General features: G+C 39.9%; 5 protein-coding genes and 1 pseudogene across 6 annotated transcripts; 2 read left to right on the top strand and 4 right to left on the bottom strand.

Moving 5' to 3' along the window:
• Positions 1-457: 457 nt before the first annotated feature.
• On the bottom strand, positions 458-1,015 carry LOC101313508. The gene has a single exon (XM_004298409.1). It carries the CDS (start codon positions 1,013-1,015, stop codon positions 458-460), a length of 558 nt encoding a protein of 185 aa, XP_004298457.1.
• Positions 1,016-1,409: 394 nt separating this feature from the next.
• On the bottom strand, positions 1,410-3,648 carry LOC101313210 (nitrate transporter 1.7-like). Its single transcript, XM_004298408.1, has 4 exons — positions 3,247-3,648; positions 2,399-2,964; positions 1,537-2,259; positions 1,410-1,455 (listed from the first exon to the last, which is right to left on the bottom strand). The coding sequence occupies exons 1-4, from the start codon at positions 3,646-3,648 to the stop codon at positions 1,410-1,412; spliced, it is 1,737 nt and encodes a 578-aa protein (XP_004298456.1).
• Positions 3,649-6,293: 2,645 nt separating this feature from the next.
• On the top strand, positions 6,294-9,161 carry LOC101292111. Its single transcript, XM_004297294.1, has 7 exons — positions 6,294-6,734; positions 7,156-7,351; positions 7,439-7,686; positions 7,881-8,026; positions 8,114-8,261; positions 8,760-8,828; positions 8,908-9,161. Exons 1-7 carry the CDS (start codon positions 6,528-6,530, stop codon positions 9,001-9,003), a joined length of 1,110 nt encoding a protein of 369 aa, XP_004297342.1. The 5' UTR covers positions 6,294-6,527; the 3' UTR covers positions 9,004-9,161.
• A 109-nt stretch (positions 9,162-9,270) lies between these two features.
• LOC101291518 lies at positions 9,271-13,326 on the bottom strand (annotated as a pseudogene). Its single transcript, XR_184526.1, has 10 exons — positions 12,985-13,326; positions 12,488-12,750; positions 11,728-11,954; positions 11,489-11,641; positions 11,129-11,287; positions 10,650-10,814; positions 10,263-10,397; positions 10,081-10,164; positions 9,785-9,880; positions 9,271-9,688 (listed from the first exon to the last, which is right to left on the bottom strand). The product of XR_184526.1 is annotated as a probable E3 ubiquitin-protein ligase HERC2-like (transcript).
• A 1,574-nt stretch (positions 13,327-14,900) lies between these two features.
• On the top strand, positions 14,901-16,857 carry LOC101291815. The gene is made up of 2 exons (XM_004297293.1): positions 14,901-15,671; positions 16,232-16,857. Exons 1-2 carry the CDS (start codon positions 15,142-15,144, stop codon positions 16,644-16,646), a joined length of 945 nt encoding a protein of 314 aa, XP_004297341.1. The 5' UTR covers positions 14,901-15,141; the 3' UTR covers positions 16,647-16,857.
• A 3,125-nt stretch (positions 16,858-19,982) lies between these two features.
• Positions 19,983-22,306, bottom strand: LOC101291232. The gene is made up of 3 exons (XM_004297292.1): positions 21,826-22,306; positions 20,812-21,206; positions 19,983-20,723 (listed from the first exon to the last, which is right to left on the bottom strand). The coding sequence occupies exons 1-3, from the start codon at positions 21,950-21,952 to the stop codon at positions 20,262-20,264; spliced, it is 984 nt and encodes a 327-aa protein (XP_004297340.1). The 5' UTR covers positions 21,953-22,306; the 3' UTR covers positions 19,983-20,261.
• Positions 22,307-23,475: the final 1,169 nt, after the last annotated feature.

Here is a 23,475-nt window from a genome sequence, read left to right as displayed (position 1 = left end):
AAAAATGAAATTGAAATTCTAATGAGATTTCCATTCCGGTTTTGGGCAAGATCACAAGGTTGACCTGGTTTTTCATTCACTCCCCCAAAAAACACATTAAATCAGCTGCCATGTTCTTAAGTCTTTTTTAATTATTGCAAAAACTATGTAAGGTTAGTGTCTATTACAAAGTACGTCCACCCCAGTGAAATATTCCGGCAAACCATAATATATTCCAAACTTCTAGTTTAGGAGACACCGTTCTCATCACTTTCAACAAAAAAGGAAAAATATAACATCATGAATGAATCAAATTAACCAAGGTGACAATACAATGCAAGAACACCAAACGTTGTGTTGAACATGTAAAGCAAATAAAAACCCAAACGAAAATAGTACTCTCAAGCCTATACACTAACACATCAAAGAAAAAACAAGTCTACACGAAAGTAAAACCAACACATCCATCCTTCCCAAATCACAAACAACAACGACAATAACAACCGCAGACAGCGTACATTAGTAACCCGGCTGCTGCTAGAAACACAGCTTCGACTTGCATCCGAGGCTTCTTCTTTTCCGCTTCTTGCCTCACCTTGGCTAACGCAGCTTTGAATCCCGGGTGAACTGCGTACGACGTTACCGGCGGAACCTTCTTGGCCGGAGCGTCGAGCAACTTGTCCCCGAACTTATAAGAGAAGCTGAGCTCGCCCTTATTGGGGCTACCGTAGACTCCCCAGACCTGACACGAGGTGATGAACGTCATGCCGTTGTGGTCGTCAAAGAGCTCCTTGAAGGGGACGCGGAAGTCGGCGATGCACCAGGTTAAACGGCGGAGGGGGAGGGGGCGGTAGCAGACGAGCCGAATTTGAAGGGAGGAGAGGGGGTTGAGTAGTAGAGAATCGTCGAGGGTGAAGCGCATGGTGTAGTTGTTGAAGGTGGGGTTGGTGCCGCCTTTTTCGAACAATGTGGTTGGCGTCGCCTGCTTGAGGTTGTCGGTGCCGTCGTTGACGGAGACGACGGCGTAGACGTCCATCTCGGTGAAGAGGTTCACGTTCGTGAGGTCCTTGGCGGAGATCAGCTGCAGCTCCAGAGTCGTCGTCCGATGTTACTCATCCATTGAAGTTTTTTTTCTTGAGAGGGTATGCTCCATTAATTCAAGTTTCAGATACAGAGAAATTGAGAGGATTGTGTTTTGAGAAGAAGAAGAAGAATTGTGTTGTCTTCAAGGTTGTGTGTGTATATATACAAGTGAAAATTAATCCCTCATCTTGTTGGAGAGGGTTTTGAATGTTGCATATGAAGAAAGAAGTCGACAAAAAGGAATTGAATTCCTTAAACAAGTGGGAAACGGTAAAAACCCAACTCTTCATATGCCCAAGTCACTACTACTACAGTACTACATATTTACATACGGTAATCATGGTTTCTTACACATCCGGGACGATCTCCCCTGTCTTTAGACCAACCTTATAACTATATCCACAAGCACAAAACAAGAAGTAAACAAAATTAAGCAACCCCAACCCGGCTAACAAAAAGTAAAAATAGTCCAACCTGCCGGCATTGATATCATTATCCAACCAGTTGGGTTGGCCATGCTTTCCGGTAAAACTATGCACAATAGTGACCACCAAACTGCTCAAATAAGTCGCACCGGCCATGCAAAGATAGATCAGAGAGTTCCCAATACTCTTCATCTTCTCAGGAAACTCCTTGTTGTAAAACTCGATGTGTCCAAGAGCCCCAAACACCTCACTAAGCCCCAGTAGCACAAGCTGAGGAAACAGCCAGAAAACGGATATTGGTGCAACCCCATTTGGTGATTCACCATGTAATGTAGCCAGAGTTCTTCTCTGTTGCTCAACTAGTCCAGCCACCAACATGCATAGAATTGAGAAGATGTACCCGATTCCTATCTTTTTCAGAGTTGGGATCCCATCTTCAGATTTAGTGATCCTTTTCAGGGCTGGTTGTATGACGCGGTCGTACAATGGGAGCCATATAATTATAATGCTCAATGACATCATTTTGATCGCACCTGCTGGCATTTGGAGTTTGGTTCCGATATGACGATCCATTTTTAGGGCCTGTGATACCATAAATGTACCTTCTTGTACGAAAGCGAGCAAGAAGATGCCACCAGATGCCCATATTGGGAGAGTTTTTTTCACATACATTACATCTTCAACTTGTTGAATGGTGCAAAGCCTCCATGCATTTACAGATAATCCATCTTTAAGGTCATTATCCACCACTAGGGCCGCTTTCTTCAAGAAGCTGAGGGGCATCAAAATACCAATCTGGTTAGTAAGTTAAGGCAGAATATGACTTTAACACAAAATTCAAATCATGATATAGTTTGTCATTAGCAAATTCAAGTCAAATGTTCATGATATACTTAACGGTGAAATGTTACCTAGATTGAGTAGATAGAGGAAGCTTCGACACTACTGCATTCCCATCCAATGAACCATCAAACAGAACCCCCTGTACCCTTTCATCATTTAGAACCTTAAGATGGCGCTTCTTGTATGCCGCAACAAGAACTTGCGCGAAGCTTAAGAATATGCTACCTCCTGGCTTCACACACACGTAAATGTTTGATCCAACCAAAAATAAAGGAATTGCACATAACATCATGAGCAGGGTAGGTATGCCAAATCCCAGAGCCCAACTCACAGAGTCTTGAATGTACACCAGGAAGACTTGATTGATCAGTACAACCAATGTACCTGAGGTATAATACCAATTTAAGAAGCTATGGGTTGCTAGTCTTCCTTCCACAGTTGAAGTATCAAACTGATCAAGTCCAAATGGAAGGCTACATGGCCTAATCCCAGCACTGCCTATGCCTAACCAGCTTAGACCCATTATCAAAATCCACAACTGGATTTTCGTGCTGGAGATGCAATGCTGACCAAGATCGCAAGGGGGAGGTCTCAGTTGCGGCACAGAGGCTGTCACAGTTATTGTCGTCATGCCCTGTATGTTATTGTTAACATTGTGTTTCAGTATATTAGATGAAAATTTCGTATTTTTGGGTTGGGGCTAAGAATCCGAAAAACTAAGTCTCAAACTCGTTAAGCAACAATTCATCAAATACACTATTAGACTTGGTAACAAAATATGTGCCATATAACCATGAATACTCTTTTTATGGTATTTTCACCTACCCAAGGACATGGAAATGGTAAAGTTAACACATAAATGGCTTCAAGAATGCAGTTAAACATAGAATCAGAAGTAGTTAATCTAAGTATTTACCAAAAGACTTGCAAAGGAAGCGAAAAGAATCGTTCGGAATTTGCCAAGGTAGGTATCAGCAAGAGAAGCACCAAGAACAGTGAACAAACATAGGGCACAGATCCACATAGATAGAAGATTTGCAGCAAAAACCTGATCCATGTGATACTCCCTCACCAAATACACCATCAAGTTCGTTGTGAGCCCATAAGTTGCCATCTTCTCAACTGCTTCGTTCCCCAAAATGTAAGGCATGGCTTTCCAGCCGGGTTTTGTAATTACCACATCGTCTTCCTCCTTCTGTAACAGCAGTGATGCCTCTGAAGATGAAGAAGAAGAATGAGCTGTGCGTTTTGATCTGCAGCAGCAGCAGCAGAAGAAGTTGGAGAGGAAATGAGGGCTTCTTGTTCTCTTCCACACCATCTTTGCTTACTGTGATGGTTGGAGATCTCAGGTCCCTAGGAACTAGTAATGTATGTTCTCAATCACATTTGAGCAGGGTTCATAGTTTTTAGCACAAAAATCAGGAAGAGATTGATTTCCCAAAGGGGAAAGGTTACAAGTGTGAGATGGGATTTTCTGGTAAATGGACACGTTTTGTGGAGCTCAACACTTGTAGCATGAAGAGTTACCGAGGGCAATGTACGTGTCCACGAAGGGCGCGCATGCAATTTTACCACAAATTAAGGAACCGATTCCACCTTTGGCACAAAAGACTAGGGATGACTATATATAGTTGAAGGACAACAATGAGAAGAAGGGAATCAGGGATAGCTAGCTGAGCAGAATTAGAGCTTGACCAAAACGTGGAAGAACAAAACAAAACAAAAACAATGAGCAAAACCAGAGATTTGAAGAATCTTTCATTGTAACCTTGTTAATTTCCCTACATAACAAGCATTGCTGCATTAGATACAGAAGCGGGATACTCTTTTGGAGATGGAAGCTAGCTAGTATGGTTGCCTTTATCTCCAGATGGCAGACTCCTCTTGATTGCCCTAATATCAGATAATCAGATCAATCTTATGCCCGGATGGTATCCTAGTTATAGAGTTTGCCTATTTGTTCCTTTTTGTCCTAGAACATCGAATTTTATTAGTGCAAAGATCTTGTTAACATCTTAGTTGCATTACAACTTCAAATCTAACACTTAAAAAATCCATTAGATTTGACATTTGAGTGATTTGACACGTAAGTGTTTAATTTCAAAAGCATCAAGAATGATTGGACAACTTTGCTCAATTTTATTCGTTTCTATCGTTTACCTCTTAATTTCTTGGAATTTGATCGCCATGATCACCAACATATAAACACTCAACTTTAAAAAATGAATCAATAAGCTTTCGTCAAACTCGTCCAACAATTTTAAAAAACATTTTCATATTCTTGATTATGTTCTTTTTCATTTCATTTCAACAATCGTTCTATAATTATGAGTTTCTGACACATTATCAGTCAATTATCTTATGGGCACGTTTACTAATTTTGGAATGGAAATTATCATGAATTGATATCAACAACAATTGGTATCAACAACAATCGGTATGAGAATATTTCATACCATTTTACTATTTAATTAACATAAGAAATCAAAACATGAATAAAACTAATTATGATTTATGTTGTTTACTTACCATATGGAATCAGAATTAAAACTAGTTTGATTACTAAAATACCCCTACAAGAAATGAATTTAACCTTTAAAATATAATATATATATTTAGGGTTGGGTAATTTAGAAATATTATAATTATGTGAGAATATTTTGGAGAGAAAATGTTGATTCCATTACCTTGATTCTGATACTCATTTCCCCCCTTGGGTATCGAATAAGGGATTTTGTCAGGAATTGATTCATGATAAGCAAGTGAGACCCACATCTATTCCAGTACCTTAATATGTTGTAAACGTCAGAATTCACCTATTCCGAAATCAATTACACCGCTCTCAATTTCATTCCAGATTAGTAAATATGCCCTATATGTAATAGTGTAATACCCATACGATCGTAATATACTATGAATCAAAATTCGTACCTAAAACATTTGGCGTAACAACATAAAATCATTGAACCATGTCGACGAAACTAATTAACTCCAAATCAAGACTTGATCCATTCTCACATCACACACCACACCCTTGTTGTTTTTGGCCAAATCCAAACACATCCTTGTTAAAACCAGCTATAAACACCGGAGTAACACAGACGCCAAACCTCTCCCTCTCACTTTCCGCGCCCAAACACCACCCCACACCTCTGGAAATCGTATCATTGACTCAACCCAGCCTCTATCTCTCTTTAAACAAACTCGCCACTACTACTAGTATTGTATTGCATTGAATACACGCCACGCTTTCCCGTGTCCTTATTATTCTTTGCTTCGTATTCTCGCGTCACCAGAACTGCACACCACCTGTTCGACGAAATGCCTAAACCATGCTCCCCTTCACAAGCGCCTCTCTAGTCCCCTCCCCACCATTCCCTCCCCTCCTCCACGTCATCGCCTCCGGAATGCCACGTCAGCCGCGGCGTCTTCCTCAGCCGGCGGGCAGGTGTTCCGTTGCGCTAGGGTGGAGGAGGAGGTGCGGCGGGGTGGTTGTGAGGCGGTGTAGGGGTTCGGATTTGGAGGGGGATTTTGAGCTGGAGGCTGAGATTTTGGAGTTCATGGAGGGCTCGGAGAAGCCGCAGGCTTTTCCGAGCCGGAGGGACTTGGTGGAGGCTGGGAGGTTGGATTTGGTTGATGCCATTGTGAGGGAAGGTGGTTGGCTTTCGTTGGGTTGGGATTTGGGGGAGGAAGAGACTCAAGTGAGTGGGTTTAGGAGTTGGAATGATGGATATGAGAGCAGTGGGGATGAAATGAGCGTTTCCGATGATGCTTGTTCTTCTTCTTCTCCGGCGGCTTCGTCGTCTGGTAGATCACTGTGAGGATTTCTGTTATGATGAACTTGTGTGTTAAGTTTTGGATTTTGTGTTGTTTGTTATGTTTGGCTTTCGTATCGAAATGTCTGCAAAAATGTTTACAAGACACTAGAGATTGCAGAAGATCAGCTCCAACTGTTAATGCTATGTTATGCATTTGATGTTTTTCTGCGAAATCAGTGGCGAAACGTTGAATTGGATTGTTATGGGAAGCAATCTTGACCTTATAAGCACTCAAGTCTTGATTCTTTCTGTCTCGTTTTGGTTTTGATTCCAGAAAATGATTTTATGACTAAGAGAAGTATAAACGCATAGGACAAGATAGCCACTGCTCCTTGATGCTATTGTTTTAAATGGTTGAATCGACCATTATTTCTCTGTGATGGTTTATCATCTCACCTATTTTTTATGTGTGTGTAGAGAAGCTGCAACTACTGAGGTTGATACTGGAATCGAGGGTATATTGAACCGATTGGAGAAACAAAGAAATTTGACTCTTGGGTTTGTTTTGAGGGATAAAGAAGTCAGTACTGGCAATGCAAGTAATGATAATAAACATGATTGGAGTCATGAAACCTCAACTGATGCGGTAAGTTTGCTTTACTTATCATGCTTTTCGTCCTCTTATAGTGTGTTATTGTAGGGGGAAAAAACATTGTATGAAGCTTTTAGTTTTATTGTGTATCCACCTTGATCGACACAGTCTTCTACTTGCCTTTACAGTCTTGTGGTGATGTTAGATTTTCCGAATTGAATTGCATTTTTAGGATATTCCTTCTGGGTTTCGTATAATCTAAGATGAATCTGAGTTATTAGCCTATCAGCATATGCTAGTGAAACTCAGATCATGTTTTTGTCTTGAAATCAAGGTTTTCATATTATGAATCTTCAATATCTAGTCAACATCACACCTGCATGAAATAGTTTCTTTTCAAGACCTTAATGTAATTGTTTGCTTTGCATGTAGAGATTCTAAAACGTAATGTGTGATGCTTGTTACATTGTAAAAGACAGTTGGTGCAACAAGTAGAAGTATCAGACCTGCATCATCAAACCCCACTAAAGTCATTCTTAGTGATGTGGGAGGCAGACCTAATCATAGCAGATCTCTTTTAGATGCTGATGTTCAAAGAAACTCTCTAAAGCCTGAAATGTGGAGAACTTGGAGCACCCAAAGAGCTGGATCTTCAGATCAAGAATTTGAAGGTCCTGTAGATTTACTTGTTTTCCTATTGTAGCATCTTTTTGGTTAAGTAGTTTCTTTCAAGTGACCGTTAGGTTTTGATATTACAGCTGGTGAAGTTTCTTATGATGAAATGGGAGGATCAAAGGGAGTTTTGCAAGATGAAAAACTTCAAATGAAAGAGGGTGCTATAGAATCGGAAGGAAGGAATGATCTAGATTCTCATGATGAAGTGATCAAGTACAAACTAGTACGAAGTCACATGCAGCACCTTGAATCTGAGCTCTCCTCTGTACTTCATTCTTTGAGGTCTAAAACAAGTAACGCTGCACCAAAAGAGATGGGAATGATTACTCCTGTATGTGTATAATCCCTATGACTAATGAACCCAGAACTTCTTTGTCTAAAATTTTTCCACAATACATAAACACTTCCTTATTCATCTGTATGGAGCCTGTTGCAGTCGATTTACCTTGTGAAATTTCTCATAACCTCGTCATGTTTTTAGACAATAGGTGCATTCTCTTATACCCACTTCTTATTTGTCACCAGGGTGATGAAAGCTCATCTGATGATTTGCGGAAGCTCTCTGATACTTGGGAGTTTCAAGAAAATGAAATAATGCATGCCCAGAACAAATTACGTTCAACACGTGCAAAGCTAGCTGTTTTAGAAGGAAAGATGGCGATGGCAATAATGTATGCTTAATTTTTTTTTTTTTTTTTTTTTAAAACTAACACTACGAGTCTTTTACTTAGCACTCACATCTTACCTATGTATACCAGTGATGTGCAGAAGAAAGTGGAGTTGAAACAGAAGAGGGTCAATGATGCTCGTAGAGCCTTACGCCTTCTCCGAACTGCTTTAATAGTTTGGACAAATTCAGCCTCAGAAGTGCTATTAGCAGGATCATATGATGGTTGGGCTACCCAGGTCTGATCTCTTCTTGAATTGATCATTTAGCTTGAGTTAGATGGGGATGCTATTGTTCATTTGTTTGTATGTACTATTTATTTTGTTTTTTTTGCTATTTGGGGGGCTTGCATGTATCTGAGAGATCCAATTTACATTAGCACAGCTAAATAAGCACCTTCAATAAGTTTAGAATCTTATTTTTTTCGTTGCATTCATAATTTCATTTCGGACTTTTAAGCCCTATTTCCTTTTTGGAATGCTATTGACCTATTGTTCATTTGTTTTTATGTACTATTTATTAGTTTATTTGCTATTTGGGGGGCTTGCATGTATCTGAGAGATCCAATTTACATTAGCAGAGCTAAATAAGCACCTTTAATAAGTTTAGAATCTTATTTTTTTGGTTGCATTCTTACTTTCATTTCGGACTTTTAAGCCCTATTTACTTTTTGGAATTCAATAGTTTGTGACAGCTTCAACTGGCTCCGTTGTTAAGAATGTTGTTATCTCTTGCAGAGAAAGATGGAGAGGTCGAGTACAGGAATCTTCTCTGTGAGCCTGAAGTTGTATCCGGGTAGATACGAGGTAGGTAAATTTTTGTTTTGTCACGCTTTCATGGCCATTTTGAGTATCGTGTGTGACCAGTTTTCACCTTTCCTTGTAGATCAAATTCATTGTTGATGGGGAATGGCGAATTGATCCCTTACGCCCTATTGTTCGCAACAACGGATTCGAGAATAATATACTGATTATAACATAAGATTGCCACCCAATAGAAGAACTTTTCTTTAACGTAGGGGAGTGTAGATAGTAGCTAGGGACTCGTGTGATTCTTTTATGTAATGATTCAGATGTAACAGCATTCAATTCATGTAACACCCAGATTTTAGGATGGTGCTAATTCAACCTCAATGACGACATTTACATAGAATTTGTGTTATTTCCAGTTTGTTTTTGTTCATTGATCTTCTGAGCATTTAGAAATAATTAATGGAACAACTTTGGGAAGAGGAATATGAAGGCGGTAGAACTAAATTTTTCTGTAATATGATTGATGAATGGTTGCCTAAATAATACAACCCTGTTACACAAATATGAACACTGAACCTGAACACACTTGGGTACATAGTTCTACCCCTGAGGGTACATGACTTCTAAAATTCTACTTTCAGTTGTCCCACAATGTGAAGCATCAGCTTATAATGGTAGCCTGAGGCCAATAACATGTAAGGAGAGCATACAGTAGGTGCGGTGACCAGTCTAAGGAATATGTGGTGTTCTTACAGCCATTGTGAACCCGCTGCCACAGTAAATCTTGATTGCAGTAGCTTCTGTCTGAGATCTGTGTCCCAGACTCACTTCTTGAGGACTCGTTTGATTACATGCATTTCCCAAGCCAAGCTGACCGTGTTCGCCCCAGCCCCATGTCTTAATCACTCCATGACCTACCATCACAAATTCACAATGACACAGAGGGGGAAAGAATAAGACACCATCCGAATATCAATTTCAAAAGACTGATACGGATGAGAAATTGGAACCTGTCACAATAACAGAGTGCTCAGCTCCGGCTGCTATGTCCATGATCCTATTCCCTTCAAGTCCAGGGACTTTTTCCAGCATAGCTTCTCCTGAATCTGTGCAAAGAATCACACAATTAATTAGGAGCAGTAACAATTCGAGTACGATGATCAACTGTGCTTGTCTGCCACCATTAACTTCCTTGAAAATTCCAGTTTCCCTCTGAAGGGGCCAGCAGAGTATGAAACCAGTTATGATCAGTTAAATATAATAGAACTCTGTGTATAGTTTACGAACTTCAGATCAAATGCATTACCCGCTAAGAGCCTGGCTGGTGACATTTTTTCAGGATTACCAAGAACTCCATGGTGATTTCCGCCAAGCATCAGAACTTCTCCATCTGTTTAAGATAATCTGAGTCTGCCTTTTTATAACACATGTAGAACTTCGAAACATAAAAACAAATGAACTAACAGAGCTGTTGAGAATGATACACACCAGCAGTTAATAATAGAACATGATTCCATCCAACAGCAGCTTTGGTAAACCATAACGATGTAGCTAAAGACTGTGGGGAGTAAGTACTTGAAGTGCCACCGAACCCTTTTCCCCAAGTGTACAAATGTCCATCAGCTGTTACAACAGGCAAAAAGAATAATTATCAGAAGAGCCGATTCCTGAGGATAAAGCTAAACTAATTACCAATGTTAAATGTTAAAAGGGTTTTATGCTACTTTCTATATGCTTTTTCAGTATCTCTATTCCCTACAAAGTGAAAATTAAGTTCTCACTGGAATTTCTTTAGCTGTTCACATGGATTGGATCATTTTAAAGCTACAGATGAAAATATACATGCCACAAGAAGAGAATGTTTGCTGGATTCACCAGATAATGCTGCACTTTGATCTCCATTTGCAATAATGCTAGTGACTTTTACACCTTCAAATTCATAAATTCGTTCAGGAACACTAATTGCCTTGATCTTCTTGGAGATACCGAGTTGACCACGCTTCCCAGAGCCAAACCCATAAACTTCATCGCCAGAATCACCTGCAATGTACATAGGTCATGATTATGTGGAAACTAAGGGGATGCACATGAGTAAGCTTACACTTCACCGTATATCATACGCTACAACAAATGGTTTATTTCATCTTTCATTGTAAAATTTGCTTTTAGGAATGCATCAAAGATCAGAAACTAAACTATAAAGAAGAAATGGAATGACTTCATCTTAAAATACAAGAATACAAAGCTTTAAGAATGTCACGGAGCACACACATCCAAATTGAATAGCATGCTTAGTTGACTACATTATAACATACTGTCTGCCTGAAATCATACAAGATCATACTTGTAGTTACCTTTCAGCAAAACAAGCGAATGGCGCATACCACATGCTATCTGCTTAACACCAAGGTCATCAAGGAAAGAGACTTTTACAGGACTGCAATGTGAACTGTAATCACCATGCCCGAGCTGACCAAATGACCCGTCTCCACATGTGAAAGCATCCCCCGCATCTGAAAACAAACCAAGGAGAGAAAGAACCCCGACATAAATTCCATAAGTCCCATACTATTAAGTTCCCTTCTAGCTTCACACCACAACCCGATACAAAACAGGGCAATAGTAATCAACAACAGAAAACTTTGAGCATAACCACATTATAGATTCAATCAACATTCTCCAGCAGAAGTCTAATATCAACTTCCTGAACATACCTGAAACGAAACCTGAGTGGTTCCAGCCAGCAGAAGCATGTGTAATGAAGTAGGTGTCCAAAGACATCACAAGCTTCGGATGTGGGCTATTTACCATCTCAGAATGACCAAGCTGACCAGACGTGCCTCTTCCCCATGTCAGCACCTTCCCACCTTCAAAGAAAAACAATCATATTATTCAGTACCTAATTAAGTAAAATTTATTATTCAGTCATATTAGATGAAAGAGAGCACGATACCTGAGGTTAAGGCGAGAACGTGAGCGCCGCCGCAGGCGAGGAGAGAGATTGATCCTACGGCTGAGAGCGAAGGTAGAGAAAGCAACTGAGGGAGGAGCTCATCCTGTAGCTTCCCCGTGCCCAGCTGCCCATCTGTTCCTGCCCCCCAACTCCATACTTCTTCTTGCTCTTCTTCTTCATCCTCCTCCTTTACTCTGCCTTCTTCATTCTCTTCCATCACTCACCGACTCTATTCTTTCTTTTCAAACTTCAAAGCTAGCTCTTGCTTTGTGTACTTATGTTGAACTGCTCATCTTTTGGGCTCTGACCCAACAATCATGGGCTTATACAACAAGTACATAAGTACATAACCATATTTGATCACAAGTATTAACTTCGATCAAGTAAAACCTACTGCAATATCAATTATGAACTTGGTTCAGTACCATTGTTGTTCCTACACCTTCATTTCAGAGCTTTCAGTTTCAGCGTTGGTGACTTGTTGTTGTAATCAAGTCAAGAAAAAAACACAGAGATGTTTGTAACCAATAAGCAATCTCATTCACAAATCACAACTAGTGCATTATTATCTGAAGTTAATAGGTGTACATCCACAACAGGGGGCCGCTTGATTCACTAGAACAAAAAGTAAAGACAGCTCAAAATCAAAACCAGAAGCAAATTTCATCTTTCAGTTCCTATCTATATCCCCAAAACCCAAATGGTGAATGTTACAAACCCAAACTCCTCAACACTCCAAATGACCCAACACAAAGTTTACAGAATGTCATCATAAGCCACAATCTCTCTTGCTCTGGAAGGCACCTCCAAAACCGACGATTCAGAAGCCTCGGCAGCTCCTCTCGGGTTCACTATAGCCGAAGCAAGCTTATTCCCTCTGCCATGTCTCCTCAGTGGCATCCCAGCCCTCAAAAGCTTCGACGACGAAGAAGATGTCTCATTACTCGAATCCCTATTAGCCTCATCAACCGCAACTCCTTTCCTCCACTGTGCCAGTGGGTCTGTTGCCCACAACACCTGTAACTGTAAAAAAAAAGACCAAAATTTAGAGTGTGTTTTATGTACTATCATTAACCCAAATTCTAACAGAAGTTCTAAAATTTAACTCCGATCAGCGTCGGTCAAGTCTTAAATTAGATAAATTTTTAATAAAAGTTTCGATATTTAACTTCAATGGAACCTAGGACCACGGTCTGCTGCCACGTGATCCTCCGTATCGCTGACAAATTTCTCTAAAATTAGAGTGGAAGAATTTACCTTTTTGGAGTGGAGGGTAATGCCGAAGGCGGAATCGAGGGCGGCGTCAACGGCGGCTTGGGCAGCGTCGGCGGTGCGGAATGCCACGTGGCCGATGGAGTCGCGGTCGATGCGGATGCGGGAGATGGGGCCGTAGATCTCGAAGCGGGACTTGAGGTCGAGGACGGAGGAGTCCGGCGGGAGACCGAGTACGACGAGAGCGGGCGGCGGCGGCGGTTTGAAGGTGGGCTTGTCAAGCAGCTCGGGTTCTTCGGTGTGAGGGGGGAGAGGACGACGTCGTTTTGGAGCCGAGGCGGGGGCGCGGCGGTTGGAGAAGTAGGGTTTATCTCTCTTCCGGTTCATTGGGGAGTTGGAGAGAATCGATTTTAGTTCCCGGGTTTTTGAGACTGAAGTTTGACTGATGCTGTGTGTGTGGCTTGGTTTTGTTGCTTTTGGTATCTGAGGTTGGTGGCAAACGCACCGTTTTGTACCTTCTCAATCATTAGTTCATAACTAACCCAAGTTGTTCACTGATTTTGATTTGGAGTAGAAGTAGGACTATGAAATTTCAAATGAAGTCCCACATGGACTCGAAATTGTAAGATCTAGCATCTGAGTATACTCGGTACTTCGGTAGCATCTTGACAGTAGAAAGATATAATAGTATCTGCGATTAGACCTGTTTAACTCGACACATACTCATTATATCGGTTGGAGACTTAGAGGATCCCGATCTAGCTCGACTTAATGCTAAACTACTTGGGGATTGACCCTTTGATACTAGTTCCATCATCATAAATATTGTAGTCGGTTGTATGTAAAACAACCTCTCAAGCCCGTAAACCAGCAGACAATCTGCCATGGCCAAAGACAACCGAGGCCGTCCTAAGGTTGTCCTCCATAAGCAGGATGGGCCGGGCTCAACCCCTGTGGTAATGAGGGGCTGAGAACGATTACAAAAGGCATAGGAGAGGTCTATATTTGAAACAGCAGCAAAGACAATTATCCCACATCGATTTGCAAGCAGAGAGAACCCACGTTGGACCATAAATACGGCCTAGCCACCAGCTGGTCAGGTAACATTAATTACGTTAGTAATTACTCTTCAACTACAAACAACGACTTTACCATCGGAGAAGGAAAGACCGAAAACCCTTAGTCATCCTTTTACCCGCAGGTCCACGGGAAGGAAGATTATCACCGAACGGACACGTCTTGAGCTTCTGAAGCCCCATCCGGGATTATACAGAAACATATATAAAATTGACCAGTGCTGAGTAACGCTTCACATAAATCTTGTCTACAATCTCTTTCGAGCACAGTGACATCATTGACATGTCATAATCTTAATAAGTTTTGAGTTTTGATACCCTTAACCCTAAGGATTTATAAATATATTCTTGAATTGTCATTTTAGCAAGATTATCTAGTTATGAATTATGACGTCATTGATTAGTCCAGCGTCAGATGATTATTAGTCGGTATATATTGATCATCCCCTGAAAGTAAAGTTCCATTCATCATATTTACAAGAATAACGTGATTATTACTGGCATGTCTATTGTTTGTCAGGTAAACACATTCATGGTTCCAAATTGGTATTGCAAAACATATTGCGCAAGTTTGAAGGAGGGATTGAGCAAGTTTCTCTCCTGTAGGTGGTCTTGTAAAACAAATTGTTATGCTTCAACCAGCATCTTCAATGTTAGTCTATAAAATCAACAATGTAGTGATGAACATAGTGAAATAAGAATGCAACTCGAGCAAAGCTCCAAGTTCATTCACACAAAGAGACGGACTATATAAAAAAAAGAATAGAGATGGAAATACCTAGTTTCTTCGTGGACCATTTCATTGTTTGCATCACATCTCAACCAAAACCTCGGTTAGTCCTCCACTCCTCCCTACTTGGTTTTTGCCGCTCACTCATCATCATCATCATCATCTTCTTCTTCTTCATCTTCACCTTACCCATTTAACCAGAAACAAAAACCAAACCTTGGAACAAAACACTTTTTGGACATAGTAAACTCTTCTCCGTAACTTCCTTCCCCCAAAACCCTTCCCTTAAATCCTCAACAGAAACCACCAAATGTCAATCACACACCAACTTCACCTTAACACAAACTGAACCCAAAAACCCATCACTTCTACTTTCTCACATCCCCCATTTCAGCCATGGCTGTAGCTCTATCAGCCTCAGCATCTCCATTCACCTCAAAATCGATTCTTTCCAAAACCCTCTTCAGATTTTCACCAAAACACTTCACTCCCCTATCCAAACCACCCCAACTCAATTCAAATACACTCATAAAGCTTCAACCTTTACGCCCATCAATCCCTATTCTCAAAGCTTCTCCTCCACTAGCTTCTTCCCATGGGTTTGAGGAAGATGAGGTCTTGTCAATTTTCGAGGAAAAGCCTGTGAAATTTGGGCTTTGGGTGTTGTTTTGGGCATCTGTTTCACTTGCTTGGTTTGCGGCTTCCGGGGATGCCAATGCAGCTGCCAATGCTGCTGCTGCTGATTCGATCAGAGCTTCTTCTTTTGGTGTGAAGATTGCGAATGCGCTTCGGGGTTTGGGCTGGCCTGATGAGGCTGTGGTGTTTGCATTGGCGACGCTTCCGGTGATTGAGCTTCGTGGGGCTATTCCTGTTGGTTATTGGTTGCAACTCACGCCTGTTATGTTAACTGTTCTAGCTGTTCTTGGGTTAGTGCTCATTTTTTTTTCTGCAATTTTGAATGTGCTTTGAGCATTTCGCTTTTAGTGATTTGTTTGTATGTTTTCGATAGATTATGAGTAGTTATAGTGACATTGTAGCCATAGTAGGAGATAGGTTTTCAATTGAGAGATGCATTGCTTAAAATGAGTATTAGTGTCCTTTTCATTTAAGAGCTACAATGCTTATGTTGATTCATTTTCACTAGAGATGCAATGGCTTCTTCCTGTCGGACTATGGTTTATGTACTTAGTGCCTTAGATTGGAGCCATAATGCTTATAATGGTTGTTTATAACTGTTTGGTAAGCACGATTATACTGATAAAGGAATGTGCAGCTAATGTTTTGAATGATTTAACATCAGCATTGTCCTAATATGTTTTTGATCGATGAGTAGAATGTTTTGCTTCAGGTTTCGGTGTTCCACCTTGTTAGAGTATTCCTGACTTTGTTGTGTGCCCAAGCAGTTATTTTGTGATGATTTGGGGAGGGGGAACTGTAATTTTGTTGTCTTTGAGATTAACAATGTTTGGAATTGTATAATCTACAGGAACATGGTTCCTGTGCCCATCATCATACTTTACTTGAAGAGATTTGCAACTTTCCTTGCTGGAAAGAATAACGCCACATCTCGGTTCCTTGACTTATTGTTTGAAAAGGCTAAAAAGAAAGCTGGCCCTGTAGAGGAGTTCCAATGGCTTGGTCTGATGCTATTTGTGGCTGTGCCTTTCCCGGGAACAGGAGCATGGACAGGAGCCATTATAGCTTCTATTCTCGATATGCCATTTTGGTCGGCAGTGTCTGCAAATTTCTTTGGTGTTGTATTGGCTGGGCTTCTAGTAAATTTGCTGGTGAACCTTGGTCTCAAATATGCTATTGTTACTGGCATTGCTCTCTTCTTTATTTCTACGTTCATGTGGAGCATTCTGCGGAATATTAAGAAGTCCTTAAGCTCATCAACTTGACATGACATTTGAAACCTTGAAGTAATCCAATCCGTCTCACAGGTTTAACTGATGACTCTGAATGTTGAGACTGTTCTGCATACCCTATTGACTCTGCTACATGTTTTCTGTCACTGCATAATTGGAATCAGTACACAATATGCTGTAAAAGATCTATTAATGTTTTGCGATGCTATAAACATAGATGGAGTAATATGAGATGCATCTTTCTCTCAAACTGGTTCAATTACTGGTTAACTAGAAACAGGTTACCATAGCTTGAATGCGACTGTAAACAATACAAGGTCGTTTGTTTTCTTTCTCTTAGTCCCAGATTGTAGGGGCGATCCACCAGGTTATTTGCACGAAAAACTTGTTGATGAAGCAGGGTTTTCAAAGTCTCAACCAAATTCTGATGTTTCCAAATATGATTGATTGATTGTTCAGTAGTCATTTTTAGAGGAAATGAAAGGAAATGCATATGTTCAGTATTGCTTGTGGTCAATTTTAGCTTGCCTTATTAAGCTTCTGTTTCTCACTCGATGAAATACATCATTCATCTGTTTTTGCTTCTTCTAAAACATTGGCATGATACATCTGATATGTTCAGTATTGTTTGAGGTAAATTTTAGCTCGCCTCATTATGTTCCTGTGAATCACCTCTGTAGAATATTTATAAATATTTACTTTTCTTGTATATGTAGGTTAAAGATTTTGTATAGACGTAGGAGATATTTTTTTCTATTAGCATTATAATTGTATCTCTATATAAGCCTCCAATATGGAGAAGAATAAACATTGAAGTATTCCAAATCGTATTGAATCCTTGTTTTCTACTCTGTTTATACTACTCAAAGAACAATGGAATGATACCTGTAATGCTCCCGAAACAATGGATCAATACATGTTGCTCCCCCCTCCGCTTCATCGTTTAGAACTGTATCTAAAGCATTGCTGCATCAGAGAAGAGTGTTCTGAAATCGTTTTCTTTTGATATTCTTAGGAGAAAGATATATGTTCCGAAATCGGAGTGATAGTCCTGCTACACCTTTGAAGGCCATGAAAAAGTAGATCTATGTCTTAGATTCATCTAAATTCTGAAAACTTGTGTGACTACATAGAGTTTCTCTTCCAAGTTCCAACTTCATAGTTTAGGGTTTAGGGTTTATGCAGGACATAAATCTTGCCAAACACTCAAAGCCCACTTCTTTCCCCAATCCATCTGTCCTGATCAAAGAGTCAAAGGCAGAAGATGCACACAGCACACCCCCTCACCAGACGCCATTGAAGAATGACCTACCTGACAAGAAGGTGTGCTGGCACGTGGGTGCAGGGGGCCCACGAAAGTAGACAGCACACGTGTGACATCAGCCATATAGTAGGAGGAGGGTGTGGATGGGCATGCCCTGACAGCCCATTGCTGATCGAGTCCCATCGGGGGCCCAATTTGATGTAATCACCCGCCCCATGTTCCATTCTTATCTTTGCAATCTATATATAAAGACTGCTACTACCTCCCTCCTGGAACAGACTAGGTGAAAAGTGAAAACGACAGCTACAGAACCCTAGTCCTCTTCTCAGCTTTGCTTTCAGAACCACCATGGACTCCTTACCACGTTGCCTGGGGAGGTCTCTATCATTGGGCCCAAACGTGGGCCTGGCCTACATACTTTGGACACGTATAAGTGGGGGGCGGGGGTAATAGGGTCGAGTCCCTTCTGCTAGCTACGGACAATGTGAAATTGTCTGCTTCAGAGTTGGGACCGTCGGTCGTGAAATATCTTCAAAGTTATGATCGGCCAATGGCAATGGCAACATCGATGTCCACCTCTGCTTTTGTACATTTCTTGCATAAATCCTCCTTTTGTTGTCCTTGATTCAAAGTTGGGTTTAGGTTTGTTATGGTGTGACAACCCTAAATCATTCGCCTCCAAAAAATATAAGTTGTTAAACCGTCAACATGGATCAAAAGTTTGATCATCTTCTATGTGAGACTAATCCGAACTAAATGATCATGTCATAACACTTCTCCTCACCCATTAACAGTACATTGAAATTTAACTATATCATATTGTTCTACAGGCAAACTCTTATCAACTCAGTCGACCTCTCATAGTTTTTATTTTATGATATAAAATTACTATGAGTATTGCTTCCCATTAAAAATATAAGTCGTTAAGCCGTCGACATAGATCAAAAGTTTGATCATCTTCTATGTGAGACTGATCCAAATTAGACGATCATGTCATAACACTTCTTTCTCCTCACCCATCAACAATATATTGAAATTTAACTATATCATATTGTTCTACAGACAAACTCTTATCAATTCAGTCGACCTTTCATAAATTTTTATTTTATGATATAAAATCACTGTGGTTATTGCTTCCCTTGAAAGACTAGGTCACAGGCACACAGAGACACAGAAGCTTCTTTTTCAATAGACAAAAAAACAATCAAGAGCAGTGCACATTAATTTCCACCGTGAAAATTGCCTCGGGGTAGAAAAATAGCACGACTTTTTTCACTCTGGCCATAAAATTCAACTTAATCCGGAGGTCAAAAATGCCACAGTTTCTTTCTCTTACCCCGAAGAAGTTGAAATATTTCACAGCAAGCCAAGGTCGCTGCTCATCTTCACGTGAAGTGTGACAAACCAGTAAGCCTCAGCTGCTGCAGTTTTATATTAAGCCATGGACCATGCATGAGGTAATGTATATTCCATCAAATTAATTAACAATAGCAGATACCATACCCTAAGCACAGTGTTTTACATTTTCGAGGGCACAGTTTCTTCTTCAGACGCAATCGGTAGGAAGAAAACAAAACCTGGGTTTTGAAAAACAATGAAATAGTTAAAAACCCTAAAGATGTCAGCATCCGCAGATTGGGATTCGGGCGCCAAAAGTCCTTGCCAATCACACAAGTGATTGTCACTTGGCAAAAAAAAATTGACTTCCTATTTTTCGCTCACCATCTTTTTCATATGGTCCTTCACTGTTTTTGATTCTAAACTCAGTTTTCTCACACTTGTAATAATGAATTACTTGTCTTGGACGTTACTTCAGGGAGATGTTAACAATTAGAAAAGATATTACAAGATTATGATCGTAATCTCCAGTCTATTTGGAGTGTACTCTGCTGTTGTGTTGATTATTGAGGAACATGTAAATATTCGATCACAAGTCTCTTGTTTCAAGATAACCCAATAATATAACAAATCCATGCTTAGTATTCTGCATGTTAATTAGTATCTGCTCAGATATCTTGCAGGAAAGGATCAGATATAACATAGATTATCAAATCTCAGCGTGATCCAAACTCCTAAATATGCATCACAATACCTTATCCAGTTGAGTACACTTGAAATCTCAAGCTGATAACAAAAGTTTTGTATTTTGAAATCTCAAGCTCATAACAAAACTATGTTGCATCTGCCTAAAACCAAATGAAACAAGAGCACTGGCATAATAATCGTTTATTGCTAGTTAACCGTAATTACAGGGCAGAAAGTGCAATCCAAAATGTAGTTCCCACTTCCCAGTGAGGGGCCTTAAACAAAAGGGCTGTGTTGATATTCCAGACGGAACCCAAAACTACCAGAATTGCAGAAGATTTCATGTGCGATACAACTTCTCAGTAAGGCCAAAAACCATAATGCTGATCTTCCACTGGGTTTAATTCGAAATTACTAGAAATTGCAGGGGGATCATCATAGCAGATATCTTCAAGTTTCAACAAGCAAGGTGGGGGCAAATGCAAAAAGCTTCTAGTGAGGCTGTTGTCATCTTCATTGTCTTGAGAGAAATCTGAGTGATCAGCAGGTTCAAATCCATGAGAGGAATCAGCAGTAGTACTAGGCTCTAACAACAATGAAAGGTTTTCAGTGCAATGCGGGCTATCTGAGTCAAACACATCACTTTTGGCAGAACTTGCATCTTCTTGCTTGCATACCATAATCGGCACATAAACATCAGCAGCATTATTTGGAATAGCAACTTGGGTATCCATTTTTGGCGAATTGATTCCATCATCATTTAACTCCAAATTCCCTCTTGCTTTCTCTCTCAAAAGCAACTTGTCCTTCAGGGAATCAATCTGTTTATATATGCCAAATTAAAATTAAAACCAAACGTATCACTATAGGAATCAATGATTAGTGCAAAAACATGACTGCTTATATTACCTCATTCTTCAAATTTCCATTCTGCTTTCTTAGATTATCATGATCAGCCTTAAGCTTGTCATAGCTAGCTCTCAATGAGTCATAGTCCTTTTCGAGCTGCTTGGTCTTAAACCGAGCCCGCCGGTTTTGAAACCAAATTGCAACTTGGCGAGGCTCCAAGCAAAGATCTTTGGCAAGTTGGACTTTTCTATCTGGTTCAAGCTTATTTTCTAGCTCAAAGTTCTTCTCTAGAAACTGAACTTGATCAACTGTAAGCCGTCTTTTCTTTCCGGGTTGATGCAGAAGGCTACCTTCATAATCATCATCTCCATTTTCTTCTTTATCAATATGGAAGAGTGACTTGTTCATGGAGTCTCCACCGCTAACATTTTTGAAATTGACCATTGAATTTGAATCTGCATAACCAAAAACAAAGAGCACATACTTTAGAAACTCACTAGTGGCGATTTGACATAAGGATATTTTGTTGAAAGCATTGACACTTTCAACTTTCAAGTAGAGGTAATAGTACTAATCCGAATTAGGTTACAAGGGAACCAATTCAATATCAATACGAACACATTAGACAGAACAATCAAAACAACCAATATACAGAACAGAGTGGACTAGATCAAAGAGCATGTGCAAAAAGCTTCAATCTTTCAATCTTAGTAATCAAATTAGGCAACACCATATACTCAACTAGTGTCAAATATCCAAACTTTTCTTCCAAACCAGAAAAATCTTGCTGAAAAGAATCAAAATTTATAAGCTACACCATTGCAAAATGTGAACAATTACGAAAGCTGGAAATTTTTGCTACAACAGAAAGTTTGAAGCTTTAGTATTTATCAACCTAGAAGCACATAACCAAAAGTCAACCAAAGAAACCCAAACTGCTCTTGAAAATGAAGAAGCCAGAACGAAGGAAGCAATCCCAAAAAGAAGGAAAAAACATCAAAACAGAACAGAAGAGCTAATAGGCCAAAGAACCCACAAAGAGTAAAATGCAAAGGAGTTCTAAGCATTCTATACCATGAAAAGATGAAGATGAAGTTGGAATCCAAAGAGACTCGAGAACTTCAGAAGAGCAAGGAGGCCTTTCGTGTCGAAAAACAGCATTCATATCCGAAGAAGCACCATATCGTTTGCCACCAACCATTTTTTTCTAATGTGTGCTTAAAATTTTAGTTCCAATGCTTTATATGATTCAATTCTCAGGGGAGGATTGTAGAGACTTGCTTTGGGGTCTGAACTAAGGCCTAGAAGGGCAACTGGTGAGAATCACTGTAATGTGGAAGTCTGAGAGAAAGTGGAGGAGCTCAAACCCTTCACTCAAAAGAAGAGGCACTAAAAATTTAGGAGGCAAAAGGTTGAGTCTCGGGTTTATGTGGAGAAACAGCAGAAAAACTTTGTGGAAAAACGAAAAGGAGAGGCTTTTGCTTCAGAGGTTGGACAAAGCCAGAAGTTTTCAAAGCCCTTGAAGGAGAGAGATGTGGGGAAGAAAGAAAGAGATTCTTCACTAGGGGTAGAGCTTGGTGGGGTTATAAGGAGGAGCTTGGTGAAGACTGAAGAGACAGGAGGCTTTCTTTTCTGGGAGAGTAGAGACAGGTTGATACGAAATTACGCAAGTACCCACCTCACTAAATTGAAGCCTTGCTCAGTTGCTCGCTGCTAATAGTAATCGATAATGACTAAAATTAGAAATATCGTTAAGTCAGAAAAATAAAATCTCAGTAGATATATTAAGAAAATATTAATTATTGATGAAAATTTTACTAAAATATATGTAAAAATTATATACGTAATCAAAAATAAACTAAACATATAATATTAAAAATATGAATTTCAGCTCCTAATTTTTAACTGTGTCATATTATATGAAGCCTATATAAAATGTGCTATTAGACAACTTAATGTAAAAAATAGAGATTAAGGGAGAGGATAGTTTGGTAAATGAACATGGAATAGAATATAATATTATTTTGAGAGATGATAACAAGGCAGAGACTCGGCAGGGAGGGGTCATCGGTCGTCACCCTACCCTATGGGGCGCCTTAGATTACCCTACCTCTCTTTATTTATTTTTTGTAGGGCACTGACCAATGACCTACCACTCTTTGTCTCTTTCCCTTCCGCCTCCCAACTTCACCGGCGCGACCTCACGCTGCCGCGTTTCCTAACCCGGCTGGCTCTGTTTCTCTAATTTTCTTGTTAAAATTCGGTTAAAGCTTAACCCGTTCATTAGCCATTGTCATCTAAGATTTTCTAGGCTAATACGTTCATCTCATTTTAGTTTCTCATTGTTCTGGTTGTTACTCGTTCTTGTCATTGCTAAACAACTTTGTCTTAAATCTAAATTATTTCGGTGTATGATATAATTACAGTCGTCGATTATATAATAAGTTAAACTATGAGCAACACTATTTTGTTTGTCAAAAAACATGATGAATTAAAACTAAACGGTCGAGTTTGGACTTAGATCCTGATATCTTCCGTAGAAGTAGTTGTTCCCCACGTGGTTGTATCCTAATCAAGTTGCTTAAGTTTTCATTAGCAGCCCGAACAGTTGCTTGAGATTTCATACAAGATATCTGTAATGGCCAAAATAATGTCTATATTTGAGGAAGTTGAAACTGAGAGATATAGGCTATGAATTTAATACTGGTCATGAGTAACAAAGTC

Source organism: Fragaria vesca, linkage group LG4, assembly GCF_000184155.1.
Source record: "Fragaria vesca subsp. vesca linkage group LG4, FraVesHawaii_1.0, whole genome shotgun sequence".
NCBI lineage: Eukaryota > Viridiplantae > Streptophyta > Magnoliopsida > Rosales > Rosaceae > Fragaria > Fragaria vesca.
The sequence above is the reverse complement of the archived record's forward strand: the minus strand, read 5'-3'. Positions and strand labels throughout refer to the sequence as shown.